The sequence below is a fragment of the Amblyomma mixtum genome, chromosome 1 (assembly GCF_055824585.1).
Source record: "Amblyomma mixtum isolate Tamu chromosome 1, ASM5582458v1, whole genome shotgun sequence".
In the NCBI taxonomy this organism is placed as follows: Eukaryota; Metazoa; Arthropoda; class Arachnida; order Ixodida; family Ixodidae; genus Amblyomma; species Amblyomma mixtum.
Window position 1 is genome coordinate 38,323,221 of NC_143012.1, and position 16,203 is coordinate 38,339,423.

Consider the following 16,203-nt stretch of genomic DNA (forward strand, 5'->3'; position numbering starts at 1 on the left):
GCCTGACTCACACAGGAAGAAACACTTTTAGCTGTTTCTGATAAAATAAATGCCTTCGTGATTTTCCTGCTTGGCGTTGATTACTTTCATCTGTGGCTGTTTACATATCGCCGCGGAAAATTATGTGGCACCAATTTAGACAAACAGAAGAAAGCATTCGTCCGAAGCAAAAACACGCTTGACGCGCACATTTATCCAGGGCATAACTACCTACGTAATGAAAAGTTTTATTATTTACAAAACTGTGTGGCATGAAGCTTTACAGATTCTGCATGAAAATGTAATTCAGATTTCTTAAACTATCATCAGATGACGGAAGTCAACAGTCACTGAAACCAAGAAGCATAAGGGATGTCTTTTTTTAATTTGTGACTTTTCATCAAAGAGAGATTAATAAAATCAAAAGAAAAAACAACCACATGCCGCCGGTGGGTTCGGTACCTACGAACTCTGATAATTGAGGCGCTCTCATAATTGAGGTACGGCGACGGCAATGTAATCTGCTTTCGGGAGTGTATATGTGTACTGTAACTGAATCTTGAAAGAGTGGTCACTAGCGCCACCTTTCATCGGAAATTCGGAGTTAGTGGGTTCGGATCCCACCGGCGGCATGTGGTTCTCTTCTGCTTCTATTAGTCTCCCACATTCGTGCTGTTTCGTGCACTATCGTGCTCTCACACGTGTCGTGCTCTTGAAACCATCTGGGATCCACACAGAGGACATTGCAGAACTGTTACATTTTCGCTACTATGGCTTTTGCACACTACGTTCGCTCCATAGTCGTCTGCGCGCGGGTATAGGGCAGGGCATACAGTTCCTTACTATTACCTAGAGGGAAAGCTAGCGCCCCGTCTATGGGAGTTTGCACAGAGCTCGCTCAAGACCACTTCAGCCATCATGGCGCTCTAAACATCGTGGGCCGGTGAGCTACCGACTGCAGAACCACACCTTTTTGCCAAAAAATAATGCAAAAATAGAAGCTGTTTGAAAATTACGAATGCCCTAACATTCAATATCCTGTCTATATATTGCAACAAACGAGCAGAAAAACCCTAAATGCAAAATTTGCCCAAAATAAGAGATGGCTTGCTCTCCTATTGGCCAAATGTTGCACACTACAGATACTAATATTGCTTGCTTAACAGGTGCACTTTTAAAAAGAAATGCGTGTTCAAAAAGAAAAGTTGCTTAAACACTATAAGAGGTTTTTAATGGCATTTTCGAAAACAGAAACATTTTATTGGCGTCGTGTGCTGTTGCATTTTCGCTACTATGGCTTTTGCACACTAGGCTCGCTACAAAGTCGTCTGCGTACGCCATCTGACGGTTCTTTACTGAAGCAGCACCTATGCCCGCACGCACAGAGCAGTGTTTTTGGAATGGAACATATCACCCAGGCAGCACAACAGCATTGGACGAACGTCGGGTTATCACCGGCAGAAACTGGCATGAACGATGGTTCTACACAGGCATTTAGGCAGAACGCTACCATATTGACACATTGAGCGGATTTTCAGGCCAGTTTAGGATCAACATTTGGCCGATCGAGCAGCCAACGCAGGCCTGGCGTTCGTTTTGCGACACGGGACAGTGAAGGCCTCGGACTGGCTTTCCAGCTTTCGAACATCGGTATCCCGCTCTCAAAAATTGGCACATGCAACATAACCCACTGACTAATGACCAGCACTTTGGATGTACCACTCTGCCTAGCAAATATTCATAAATGAGAGTGCTAAAGAATTCTCGGAAAAAAAAATCGTTTATTGCATCGAGTTACAAGGATCACGCTTCAAGCGCACTCAGGATGGCTTGCGCTACCGCCAACCACCCTGGGGAATAAAGGAAACGAGGGCCTAAGAGCATGGTGACAGAGGCTGTGGGAAAATCATTTATTTTCAAGTTTTCTTAGTGCCGATATTTCGGGTTGGAAATGCAGCTCGGCAAGCTGCAGTGGCACAGCTCAGGCATCCATAAAGTGTTTCACGGAGCTGTCCTCCGGGGAAGTGATCATTCATATCGGAAGTAATCGTTGCACTCCTTTTGCAAGAGGTCTGTGGCACTGCATTCAAACTCATTCTTAGTCCAGCTCTTCCACGATGCCCTCACGATGCGTTGAGCCTGCAAAAAGATGCAAGATGTCATGATGAGCGTAATTATGGCCGTCACAAGACAAAACTAAAAATGATGAAATAACACCGAATTTTGTGAAAGAGACGGTGTGAAGACATTCGCAGCGTATTTTGCAGGATAATCTATAATTTATGCTTAAGAACTAACACCACATTACTTTCACAACGGGGAATTTAAGTCACTAACCTTGTCAAATGATTCATTTTTAGCTTAATGCGCCTGTCGCAACCCCAGCAGACAAATTCAATGCGACAAAAGCAAATAATAGGATTTCAATATAGCGAATTAATGTAATATTTAACATAATAACTCGTATCTCTCAATTGCGAGCTCATTTTTTATTAAAGTAAAGATGCACAGGTTCATGCATTTCTTCCACATGGATGTCAACAAAATTTTTATCAGTATTTTTTTATTGGGGTGAAAAATACGGCTCGCGACATTTTTGCGAATAACGCTGAACGCAAGAAACACAGGGAACGTTTGTTTTTATAAAGAAATCTAACAGTTCACCTTAGTCGCTTCCAATTCATAATGGTGGTTTTACAGCGCAAACACACACAGACCAAGAAAGAGACAAGACACACAAACAGAAGCGCCGCAGGAACGAGAGCATCTCTGTCTACATTCACTTCGAATGCATGCAGTATGGGATTCGAAACTGCGTCTTGAAAACTGCACAAAAACACTCGTCTGATAGTCCAGAGTAATGCCCTTTCTTCATTGAGAGACAACTTCGGGAAAAAGCTTTAATCAGAAATTTTGTATTTTCTATTTCGCCTGCAAGTTTGCAAGTAAAAAAGAAACAAGGGCATGGGAAACACGGAAGCGTCAAAGTATTGTTACAAAGCCGTAGGAAAAGCATCATGTTCGGCGCCCGAAAACTTTGAAGTGAAATAACGTGGAGCTTCGAGATGGATTTCTTCAAAAAGCTTCAGACACTGGCATATTTTGTGTGATAAGGCTTCTGTTAGTTCAAGATGGCTTGAAATGGGACCATAAAATAACAAAGATATAAAGCAATAAATAAAATATTATGCAAGCAGAATGCGCGCTCTTTCATAGTTTTATGTACCCTACATGTGGTAAACAAGCTAAGTTAACGTGCATCTAACACCAGCTGTCAGTCGATTTATTCGCCGGTCGTCAACGAATCCTCAAATTTTTTGTTGGTGTGGAAGTTGCACGCAAAAAAAAACAAAAACAAACAAAAGCGTGTTGAATTGCGGTTCGCAACTATTTGGGATACTTTTCATCAATAAAGGTGATGTTCGAAAGCAAAAAAAAATGCTAGTATATAAGCAACGACATGAGCAAGAGCTATATAACTCTTGCTCACGTCTTTCCCTGTAGGTAATAGTAAGAAAATGTACTTGATTGAAAAACATTTCATTCGCCGGAAAGAGCTTGGCAGGAGGTCGTGTTAAGTGGTCGAGAGTACATAGCCCTCGACGACTTTGTCTGCCCACTCCACCGGCAAAACTTTTGTTCTGGGGTCAGAGCTAGCCAGCGCGGTCTCCCACCGCTCGAGAGAAGGAGCGGTAACTAGATCACCCGCAGGTGACTCTATTTTGCAGTCCGACATTATGTGATCATAGTTTGCTCACTGGTCACAGTGTTTACAGTTTGGGTTGTATAGATCCGGATAAATGGCTGCTTCAAAGAAGATATGTCAAATGGCGCGCCCCGCGCCCAGACGACTTTGAGGCAAACATAGTGCGCAAAAGCCATAGTTGCGGGAACGCAACAACACACGACGCCAATAAACGATTTCTTTTTTCCGGAATGATATTAAAAAACCTCTGGAATTGTTTGAGCAACAATATTTTTTTTAAACATATTTCTTTTTAAAAGTCTGCCTGTTAAGCACGAAATATTAGTTTTCGTATAGTATGCCACACTTGGCCAATAGATAGCAAGCCATAACTTATTTAGGCAAACTTTGCATTTACACGATTTTCTGCTCGTTTGTTGCAATTTATAGACAGGATTTTGAATGTTAGGGCATTCTTGATTATCAAGCAATGTCTTTTTTTGCATTATTTTTTGGCGCCTCGACGGCGGCATGGAACCCATTGTAGTAGAGAGAGAAGACAAATCACCCTCGGAACTGACCTCTACCAACGCAGCGAGGCGAGCGGCGCGCACACCAGCGACGTGCTCTGACGTCACTCCGCGCATGCGCACAGCTGGCGGAGCGTGGTGCCACGGCTCAGCGCACAGCTACGCTGACCTCGCGAAGCGGCTGGCGTAGTGTAGCTCTCGCTACAAAATCCTCGCTTGCCGATCTTTCTAGTTAATGCGTCATCGCCCAGCTCTTGTTATTTCAGTTCACAATCACTTTTCAGGGTCAGTAATTTGTAACGATTCGTTTCCCGATTTCTCTTTTGGCTCTTCTATCATTGCAAGTAGTTGCTTGTGACGTCAGGACTTACAGCTAGGCGAACAATGTCATAGGACAGTCCCACTATTGGAGGCGGGTCTCACCAATGGTGAAGAAGCAAAAGAATGAATCGCGAAAAAAGTCATTTTTCAGATACGGCGCCGGTATTCGTATAGTTCACCTTCAGCCTTCCGCTAAAGCTCTGACTGTCAGTTGTTCGCGCCGAGGCAGAACAAAGAGTTCGAGCAATTTTTTGGTTTTATGCATGAAGCTCTTTCAGGCCCTATCGTCGGCATAATACGTTGTGCCGTTTTGGATGGCTTCTGGGTTATGAGGTAGTCGCAATGGAGGGCTCGAATGTATTTCGGCCAAATGGTGCTCATTAACCTGCTACACTAACATCGCACATCACACGGACGTATTTACATTTTGTCACTATCGAAATGCGGCCGCCGTGGCTGGGATTCAATCCCTCGACCTTGTCAGCGGTAGCAGGATACCAAAATCATTCAGCACTGATGTTTCGGGCGAGCTTTTAGTAGCGGTTCGAAACATGGTATGTTAGTTAAAAGGACAGCTTCTTCGGCATACTACAGTCATTGGAATGTAGGGGTGCGCGATTTGAAATGTTCTGATTGAAAACATTGTTATTAGAGTTTCTAAGAGGCAAAGGGCGCATGATAAGTGCATACGTCAAGCGCTGTTGTAACAACTGGCGTTCACTTCGCGAAAGGGATGTTCTTTTTTTATCATCAGATATTCATCCGATCGTAAAACGTAGACAGAGATGAATCGAGACACCGCCGGCATGCCATGTCTGGGATGATCTATCTCTTTCTTTGTTCCAGAGGCGGTGTTTTCGCCCACAGATCAGCCTCCTTCCCGATAAAGAACGCTTCTCGTGCTTCTTTCAAATGGAGTGCCTGTCTTTCGAAAACCTCTCTTGTTTCCGGGCGCTCAGGAACCACCACAGAATTTGGAGGAATTTGCGAGATGTCCAAGGGCTGATAAAATATAGTTAAAGTCTTTCCGGCACCGTGAAACCTACGAACTGGGCCTTTTTATGAGGATCCTTGAGTCCGTGTCTCATCATCTCGCCATAGCGGGGTTGCACGTCAGGATCCCATCGCCCATGGGCGGTTTTCTCTGCCATGCATGACAACGAGCGACCAAGTGGTAGACGGTCCGAATGGCAGACATGCCGTACATGGCAAATGGACCTTAACATTAAAAGTATAAACCAATGCGTAGTTTCCGCTCTAACACTTCACGTCCTATGTACGTAGTAAATAATTTACCTTTAGAATCTGTAAAATCATATCGTTACCTTGATGTGCGATAACTAGCACAGTGTCCTGGAAACCAATGTTCTATAAAGTAGTCAGATGAGATCAGAGCTGCTTGTGGATCAATTACACCCCTTAAGCAGCGTCCGTGTTCTCCAGCTTCCTAGATGGGGAAATGCAGTTCATTTGTCGCTGCCGAATCAGTGGACACGCGCGGTCAAAGCCGTCCACTGCTCAAGGTGTCACTGTAACCTTCTCCCAAATTTCCCGATGGCGAGGGTCATCTCCGCTGGTGGCAATGGTGATCTTGTGTTTCTAGCTGGCGAATGAATTTCGATACCATGGGAAAACAGGTCGTCGGCTAAGATATCCCGCCACTGCTTGTTCAGGAAGGTCAAAGCACCTGCCCTGGCATTTCACGACCGGGGTTAGCGGCCTTCACAACTAAGTTCGCGGAAGGGGCTTTGTTCCACCGCCGGTCACCTCCGACAAGACGCCTGCCGACGCCCCTTGTAAAGCCAACAGAAGGGAAGATCTCCTCGATGGCGTCGCTGTGTCCCATAGTGGGATATCATGAATGGGTGGCATTTTGCCGCCCCGACGAGATTGCTGGCAACCTCGAAAGCAGGTGAATGGCCCCTCCGCCGCCGTCGTCGCCGCACCGGCGCCAAGGAAAGACAACGTTGGAGGCACGGCAGGACCACGATACCCTGACAATCACTAAGCATTGTACTTCTACAATTACCGACCTGTAAAACGTGGAATTGTGTGAAATAAGACAGTCGCTAACACGGTGAGCGTACAAAGCCCGAAAACGGACGTTCGGGAAGGTATGCAAAGGCTTTAGGTGCAGGCGACCACCCCCACCGCCACCCTTCCACCTCCCCTCCCCACCTCTTAGGACCGCCACTGTGGATCAACATTCTGATCTCCCGTGTTTCTGATCTTTAGCTTATTGCCTATTTTCCTTATTTTCTTGCGCTGAAGTTTATACACCGGCGATGCACAACTAAGTGACAGCGATCTGGAAAGAAAAATAAACCAGGCAGATGTCAGAAACATTTCCGAGAAATTGTCCATGATTAACATAAAGAGTTGCAAAGTTTTAATATTTCTTAATTTTTTGTTCAGCAACTTTTTAGACGATGCAAGAAAACAAATATGAAATTTTTTTAAACAGCATTAGAAGGTCAAAATCAGAATGTTTATTTCACAAAAGTAAAACGGAAAGTGCTGAGTAATCATCTGGATCCTTAGCCGCCATGGCTAAGCTAGATAGTATGGCTACGGATAGATAGTAGATAGGGTGTTTAAAAAAGGCACAAATCAGATCTATTTATTGGCATCTTCGAACATCGAATAGTGAACCGCAGACGGATTAACTCACAATGTCATTTTTTACATTCACATGATGGAGTGGGTAGCACTTCGGAATGATGGTTCAGTGAGCCTTAGCGCTAAAAGACATGATTCTAATCAGTAATACCACAGACTTGAAATAATATTTCTTCACAAGAACACAATAAATATCTCGTCGTAGTCACAAATGGCCCGGATTCAATTCTTATAAAGTATTTTCGCAGTAACAGGAAATCCAATCGTATCCGATGCAAATCTAAAAATGTCCCATGGCGTAATCTAAAACTATACCTTGTAAAAAGTAGCAAATAATACAAACACACGGTGACAGGACGGTAAATGGAGCCGCCATGTTGCTGCGTCACTGTCGGTGAATCTCACCGAGCATTGCTCACCAATAAAAGAGCTGATGTGATTGGTTTCGCTCTCGGACATACAACTTGTGTTGAACATTCGTTTTATTCCGGATATTCAAAATGCGCAAGATAATTTCAGCCGTCGAATGGAACATGAATAATAAATGAATGATGTTCGGTCTGAATTTGACACGGTCGAATAATCGCACATCTGTAGTTATATTTATTTCTTAACCACACCACCAACGTGTGCTTCTTGATAGAGAGTATCACGCCCTCTGCAAATCACGCTGCATACTTACCTCCTTTACATCTACACTCTCAGAGCGTCAGAAATGCTACAGGAGAATCCAACCATCCCGAGATCCCGCCCAGAGATTCAGCTGTTCACTGCTTCCACTGGCCTGGCACGACTCTTACATTCTCAGCTTGTGGGCCACGTGACAAAGATTAATATTGTATTGTTTAGAACACGCTGTCTTCTCAGAATACAGGAACGACTTTATGAGCGATGGGATTCTTCCAACGCCGCCTCCGAAAGATTATTTCATAACCCCGCCGATGTTTCTGCGTTCTCCACAAATAGCATCTCAAAAACTTCAAGCGCAGGCCTTCTACTTTTCAACAAAGTCGCCACAACAATCAGTGGGTAAGGCTGGAGAAGAAGTTCTCGTCGAAACATTCTAATATGCGCAAACAGCAAGGTAAGCACCGTACTAAAAGGGTAACATATTACATAGTTGCTTACCGATCTTTCTAGTTAGTGTGTAATAGCATTTTGAATAGTTGTTTCCAGCTATTTCTAGTTAGTGTCCCATGACATATTCAATATTTGCTTACAGATATTTCTAGTTAGTGAGTCATAACATATTAAACAGTTGCTTACTCACCTTTCTAGTTAGTGTCTCATCATATAAAAAATAGTCGCTTACCCATCTTCCCAGTCATCGCTAGGCTCTTATTAATTCAATTCACAATCACATCCGCGGGAAGCTGTCGCAGCACCGAAGTTTACTAGCGAGATTGGTTGGTGATCCCGACACCCCTCTTTAATTTTCATTTCTCCTTTTAAAGCTTGCCACCGCGGTGGCTCAGTGGTTATGGTACTCGGCTGCTGTCCCGAAAGACGCGAGTTCGACCCCGGCCGCGGCGGTCGAATTTCTTTCGGGCAGAAATTCTAGAGGACCGGCCCGTGTACTGTGCGATGTCAGTGCACGTTAAAGAACCCCAGGTGGTCGAAATTTCCGGAGCCCTTCACTACGGCGCCTCTCATAGCCTCAGTCGCTTTGGGACGTTAAACCCCATACACCAACCAAACCATTCTTTTAAAGCTTATAAAGACATGGTTTTCTGCGAATGTAGTGTTTTAGTCGTTAGATTCCGGTAATCAGTCAATACAGGCAAAGTTGACTTTGACCTTAGTATCTCTTTAAACCGTCATTATAATGTTACGCATCGGAAACTTGAACATACCGGGTGTTTTAGCAAACATTTTCGAAAATTTTCAACAATACGCATTTTAGGGTAAAAATATGGCTTTTGCGGCACTGCATTACGAGTCATGGCGGACACCAGAAAACTGCTAAATCTTCTTAAGTAGTAAACTGTTAACTAATTTTTAATAATTAACTTTTTAACTAGTAGATTTAAGCGCATAGTTGCAGTTAGAGATTTATAACCCATCTTTAGCGACACTTATACCAGTTTTCCGTATTTCGAAAACGCCCTTCGCGCTATGCGTCGACAAAGTTTGTCTTTTCCGAATTGTTACGTGCCCTGGAAAGGTTGCTCTGCCTGCATGCTTTCAAAAGCGCATGTATTTTCCCACTTTGCAGCTCAACATTGTCAAGCCACAGCGGCGAGGTTAATCACGTTTTCGAAATTCTAGAAACTGATGTCGCTATTAGTAACAACAGGCTACAAATCTCTAATTGAAACTAGGCGCCTAATTTTAGTAGTTAACTTATTAATTATTGAACAATACTTTACCAGGCTACTACTTAAGACGACCGGCCAGCTTTCTGGTGTCCACCAACACTGGTAATACTATGCCGCAAAAGCGATATTTTTACCCCGAAAAGCCTATTAGTGAAAATTTTTGGAATAGTTTGCTGTAACACCTGGTATGTACTACGTATATCAGCGATAATTGGTTTCGTTTGCGGGATTTAACATTTTGGAGTTAAACCGTGGGTTATGAGGAGAGACGTAATAGAGGGCCCGAATGTAATTCGGCCAAATGGTGTTCGCTAACGTGCTACGCTCACATCGCACACCACACGGGCGTATTTACATATTGTCTCCCTCGAAATGCGGCCCCAGTGCCTGGGATTCAATTCCTCGACCTTGTCAGCAGCAGCAGCATACCAAAAGCATTGTGCACTGATGTTTTGGGGAGAGCTTCTAGTAGTGGGTAAAAATATGGTATGTCAGTTAAAAGGGCAGCTTCCTCGGCAAAATAGCGTCATTTGGGATGGAGACGTGAGCGATTTGATGTGCTTGGATTTAATGCTTTGTTCTGAGACTTTCTAAGAGACGACGAACACATGATAAGTGCATACGTCAAGCGCTGTTGTAACAACTGGAGTTCACTTCGCAAAAGGGGTGTTCTTTTTTTTATCATCGAATCTCCACTTGATCGTAAAACCTAGACAGAGGTGAATCGAAATACCGCCGGCGTGCGATGTCTGGGATGATCTATCGCTTTCTTTGTTCCAGAGGTGGTGTGTTTCGCCACTCATCAGCCTGCTTCCCGATAAAGAACGCTTCTCGTGCCTCCTTGAAATTGCGTGCCTATCTTTACAAAAAACTCTCTTGTGTTCGGGGGCTGGGGAACCACCTCAGCATTTGGAGGAATTAGCGAGATGTCCAAGGGCCGATAAACTATAGTTATAGTCATTCAGGTACTGTGAAACCTACGAACTCGGCCTTTTTATGAGGATCCTTGAGTCCGTGTCTCGTCATCTCGCCACCGCGGGGTTGCACGTCAGGATCCTATCGCCCATGGGCGCTTTCCACTGCCATTAATGGTAACGAGTGTCTGAGTGACAGGCGGTCTTCGCCAAGACGCTGTGTCCTCAGAGTAGATGCAACGTCGAATACAGTGAAAGCGGCCAACCTTCTCTACAATCCCATACAACTCCAGACCAAAGCTCCAGTTTTTCCTTAAGGGGCGCCCTCCAGCCAAAGGCGTCGATCGATTATTGTAACGTTGTCGTTAAACCGTTAACCCGTGGTTGATCACCTTGCAGCAGCCAGTTTCTCAGGCTCAAGGAGGCTCAAGGAGATTAAACAGCGACGTCGCGAGAAGTGGTCGGGCCCTTTGGCAACAGAGCCTTCTAAACTTGAGGCATTCGTCACTTCGTTCTTGAGCTGTATCTGATTTTATTACAGGTGCAGCGATTTCGAAGCGAATCTGAACACAACTGCAATCAACTGAATCACACAGGTTGGGTGAAAACACAAGGCAATCCAACTAGAATGAATGCCCACCGTCCGTCCCGCTGTTCTCCAAACACAGCAAGTAAACTTATACAACAAGGTAGCCAACTTATCACGGATTGAAACAATAATAACTTCAGCTGAAGACTACGTACCAATTGTGATAGTCACCTGACCTTGAGGCGTCATCGCACCCTGTCCGCCAGATTGTGAGCAGACTGACCACCGTGGTTGGCGACAGTTACATTATAATGACTGGTCGCGGGAGGCTGATCGGGAAGAGCAATCTGGGTCGCACAATTAAGCACCACCGATGGCAGCGTCTGCCATCGCGGGGCAGTGGCATATCTCTTAACCGGTGCACCACTACGCCAGGAGTGGTATGATGACTCCCAGGGATCTATGAGTGTAGAGCAGAGAATGGCTAATTGCGCATATTTTGACATTAACCCTTTAACGCTATAACGCCATAACCTTAAGGCGCAGCTTGCGTGCCTGCTATAATTTGTTCACGTTTTTTTTTCTTTTAAAATAGCTTGCCTTTGTGCATGCGCGCTTTTTATTTTCATTCTTTTTCTATCCTCCCAAGCGAGGCAATCATGCGCTGTTTAGCTGCTTCTCTTGCTTTCATGTTGAACAACAACACTGTGCCGCCCATGCGGGAACATAACACAGTAACAAAGGCATATGCCAAAGGCAAACCTAGAGCTCACATGAACCGTAAGGGACGTCTTGCGGCAGAGAAAAGGTCAAATTCCGATCCACGTCGCTCGCGCATTTCTTTGAGGGGTTATTACCGGGCAATAAATGCGTAGGAGATGCTTTCATTTTCTTGTACATATCTGGCGATTGGACCCTTTCACAGCCGCGAGATATTTCTTACGGTCCGTTATAAGTTCGCCTTTGCCACGTGTCTTTCTTAGTGTGTTCTGTGAGCGCATTCGAGGCTCAGGCTTTGCATTCAGCGTGTCTTGTTGCACCAGCCGTGGGTGCAGCATTCGTTCGTAGGTGCGTCTTTCTAATCTGAATGTTGTCCTTTCGCTGCAGTTATGTGTGAATGCTTAGTTTGCAAGAGCATGCCTTTCATAACTTTATGCTTCAAAGTCATCAGCGATGGGTTAGTCTGTTGCCTTTTAGCCACTACCAAGATAAAAGAGACGGCCGACCCAGCTGCATTCTTTTGTGGGGTGCAACGGCGCGAAGCAGCTTGAGGGAAATTAGAGACGCCGTAGTGAGGAGGGTGCCAGATCAATTTCAGGAACCCAGGGTATCTTAATCAGCATTGAAAGTGCACATCATGCGACCTCTGTGCGTGCGTGGGTACGTGCGCGTGTGTGTGCATGTGCGTGTGTGTGTGTGTGTTTGTGTGTGTGTGTGTGCATGTGTGTGTGCGTGTGTGTTTGTGTGTTTGTGTGTGTGTGTGTTTGTGTTTGTTTGTGTGTCTGTTTGTGTTTGGGTGTGTGTGTGTGTGTGTGTGTGTGTGTGTGTGTGTGTGTTGTGTGTGTGTGTGTGTGGGTGGGTGGGTGTGTGCTTGTGCGTGTGTATGTCTGTGTGCGTGTCAGGGAAAACTTGCAGAATAAGATGGTCGCAACTTGTACGATTATCTTCGTTAATTCATCCCACGATTTCTGACGATGGACCGTCCTTCGTGAGGGTGAGTCATCTCTTGCTCTCACCTGGTTCATACTCGCCTCGTAATGAGTCGGCAGCCACTCAGCGTCCGCATGCGATATGTCGTTCTCCTCTCCTTCTCTGCTCCTCGCTGCCACCCGCGCGCCGTTTCCTATCTTCGTTGTCGAGTAAAACCAACTTCCGGAGTTCCGTAGGCACGAACTGCCGGCCTTCGATAAGTTCAAAGTGTCGTCTTTCCCACCACAACATCATACAAGTCACCGCCGAAGGACTGCCAATGTACGCGTTTGTCCACACGGCTGCCGCGGTTTCCGTGATTCATTAAAGCATTCCGCTCTTTACGCAAAATGACGGCATTTACCGGTCACTCGCTCCGCACTGGCGGTTAAAACGGAACTCCACCTCTGACTGCATGCGCTGCGCGGGCCGTCGTCATCTGACGCCATTTTAAACACTGTTCAGCTCAAGGTCCTGCCGTTTTGTTCCCATGACGTGCGTCTGGAGTTGGAACTCTTGCCGCAACTTAATGCGGGACTGACTGCGCCCGCGCTGAGGTGGAATTCTCTGGAAGTCCTTCTAAGATGCTGATTTACCATCCGTCCCCGCATCCACTTACCCTTTTGCGTGGTTGGTTACTTGTCCCCATTCCACCTTCTTACTTGCTCTCCAACCCCGATGTTCGCGAAACTACCTAAAATCTCTAAGTGAATGCTGGGCATACAGATTCCGCGCCTAATCCGTTGGCCGACGACAACCTTCCACCGACCCACCGTGTGCAACTCCCCAGATGCCTTTAGGCCACACGTCAACTGTCCCCCGTCGCACTGAGACCGGTTCTCGCGCACCTTTCCGGCAGCGGCCATTTCTTCTGGGCTCCGTGATTAGTGAGCAAGTTGAGAACATTCTGCACCGTGGCCTCGTACGTCCCCCTCAGAGCTGTTGGTGTTCTCCGTGGGCACTGGTAAGAAGATTGTTTTACCTGATTATATGTCGATTAGCACCGCCTGAACAATGTTACACACAGGGCCAATCAGCCTCTCCTCCGTACCGACAAGACTGTTGATTTTCTCCAACGCACAGCGTGGTTTGTGTCCTTTGGCTTAAAGTCTGGCTACTGGCAGGTGCCGATGGACGCCTCTGACCGAGAGAAGACGACATCAGTTACCGCCGACGGCCTTTGTGGGTTCAATGCAATACCATTCGGCCAGTGCAAAGCTTCAACAACTTTCGAATGGACAATGCAAAACATCTTAATCAAGCTCAAGTGGCGCATGTGTCAGTACTACCTAGACAGTATCGTTGTCTTTTTCCGGCGATTTCACCACCAAACTCACGCACCTACAATTTTCGGCTTGACTGACCGACGCCGGCCTGCAGCTGGATCGAAGAAGTGCCACTTCAAAGCCAGGCAGCTGACAGCCTTGGCCCACATTGTCTCTAAGTGAAGCCATTTCCATGACACGGTCAAGCTCGATGCTGTTGTGTAGTTTTCAAAACCGACTTCGATCAAGCAACTTGGAAACTTCTTAGCTCCGTGTTACCATTTTCAGCGCTTCGTCCGTAATTCCGCGGGGATCACTGCGCCCCTGACGAAGCTTCTTGGGAGCACCATCTATCTGTCTGCTTGGTCTGCCGAATGCGAAGCAGCGTTCGCTGAACGCGTTGCCTTGTGATTGCGCCGTCAATACTCCGACACTATGGCCACACATCACCCACCGAGGTATATACGGGTGCTAGTGGCGTCGGCCTCACAGTTACACTGGCACAGCAGAAACATGTTTTTGTAGAATACGTCGTTGCGAATGCGAGTCGGGTGCTATCCAAAGCTGAATCTAACTACTCTATTGCATACCAAAGCTTGTCGTCAGTTGGCCCATTCTTTTAGCTCAGAATCTCAAGGTGGACAAAGCATCGCCACGACAAAACAAAGACGCTACACGTTACTCTATTGGACGTTACTCTATTGGACGACTATTTGTGCTCTGAATCCCATCCTCAACAGCGGAATTGCCGTCGAAATTCTACAAAGAATATCGTGGGCCTTATCGCACCATCTAGTGGGCATCCTCTCAAGGCTGCTATTACAACCAGCTGCTTTTTCCTTCGTCATAGATTGCCACGATGGCTCCTCTTCATTCCCTAAGCCAGTGAGCGAACCATGACGGACGCGTCTCGTATTGTTGTTCTTGTTCTCCTCAAGGACTGTGCACCCGCAGTTTTAAAAACACGGAACACCTAGCAGACTTAATAGCGAAAGATGAAAACCATTCTCTATCTTCTGACATTTGAAGTAAGTGGGACACATGTGTCCCGCTGCCCTAAAAAAGGTTATCTTTGCAGAAACACAACAGCGCTATGATATTTTAACCCGCAAAAGGAAGACATGCATGTAGTCGCACCTCTGCATTTCTTCTGCGTGTTCATACTTTACTTTCGTTTATTTTTCGTCCATATTCTTATTAGAGGTTATGCCGGCCACAAACTTCGCCGTAGTGGCGTTCCTATCAACGTGGGCAACCTTCGTAGCTTCAGCGCCAGCGGAAATCCTAGAAACAAAAGGCAAGCTACTGTGTTTTTTTCTCTTCACTTTACTAAATTTACGAACCAAGTTATGCTCACGATGATTTTTCTCCTTGGCTATGCTGTGGTTCGAAGATCAGCCATGTAATTACATGTTTCTCTCAGGAACAACGATTTTATCGCACGTGTAAATGAATGCATTTCAGCAAAGCTCAGAAAGCGACATATTCCATTAGCCCTCGAAACGTGTATACGTCCACAAATGTCCTCTGACAACTGAACATGTAGAGCTATTTCTGTCGGCAACTCCAGCTGTGAGTGTTTTTCTAAGAGAACTAAATGTTTTGCGGTGCAACTTGAATGAAAGCCTCTCTCTTGGGTTTATTGCTCGTTCGTCGTCCATTTTCACTCCAACAGACAGCTCTTACGTTATAGCAATGGATCTTATGTGGTCACGTGGGGCTAGGAACGAGCGCATAATATGTGCAGGAGAGGGGAGGAGGGGAGCTGGTACAGACTAGCACGGCTGTCGCCAATTTTCTTCGTGGAATGGAGCGTGAACTGTTTTCGACCTTTATACAAAACACTTGTAATAATATCACCAGACGCTCTCGCAAGCAACGATAGTGCTGCCGAGCCGAGAGCGCGGAATGAAATCTCCTGTTTTTTTTTTTTCAGATCTTCGCAGACACCGCAGCGAACACTGTGTGTGCGTCAAATCATTGTGACTGATTGTTGTTATGGGAGCAGGCCCGCCAGAACTGTAGGAAACCGCTCTCTTCTACAGGAAAATATGCAAATGTCACATACGAACGCCTGCTACACAGTTACCGGTGTTCTACAGTGAGATAGTCTCATTCAGAAAAGTACAATTCCTCATCAGCGGAGCTCAAACTCGTCCTCTGGCTTTCCAACGGAGACTGACGTCATAAGGGATGCAGTGGCATAAGTCAGGGGACTAATGTCGTGGCGGCTCTCCTGGCGTACGCTTCAATTCTCTTGAACTCATTAAAAGAGTGTACCTTCCTCTTCATCCATCCCTAATTGCCATGAAAGGTGAACTCATTAGAGGAATGTAAATAATCGACTATGCGCC

General features: G+C 45.8%; 1 protein-coding gene across 1 annotated transcript in view; it reads left to right on the forward strand.

Moving 5' to 3' along the window:
- The first annotated feature begins 8,163 nt into the window (after positions 1 to 8,163).
- LOC149366068 (neprilysin-1-like) overlaps positions 8,164 to 16,203 on the forward strand; it is a 75,556-nt gene continuing 67,516 nt past the window's right edge. Inside the window, exons 1-2 of the mRNA XM_089548178.1 lie at positions 8,164 to 8,218; positions 15,051 to 15,146. Coding sequence (XP_089404304.1) covers positions 8,203 to 8,218; positions 15,051 to 15,146 — 112 coding nt within the window. The 5' untranslated portion in view covers positions 8,164 to 8,202. The remainder of the gene's footprint in view (positions 8,219 to 15,050; positions 15,147 to 16,203) is intronic.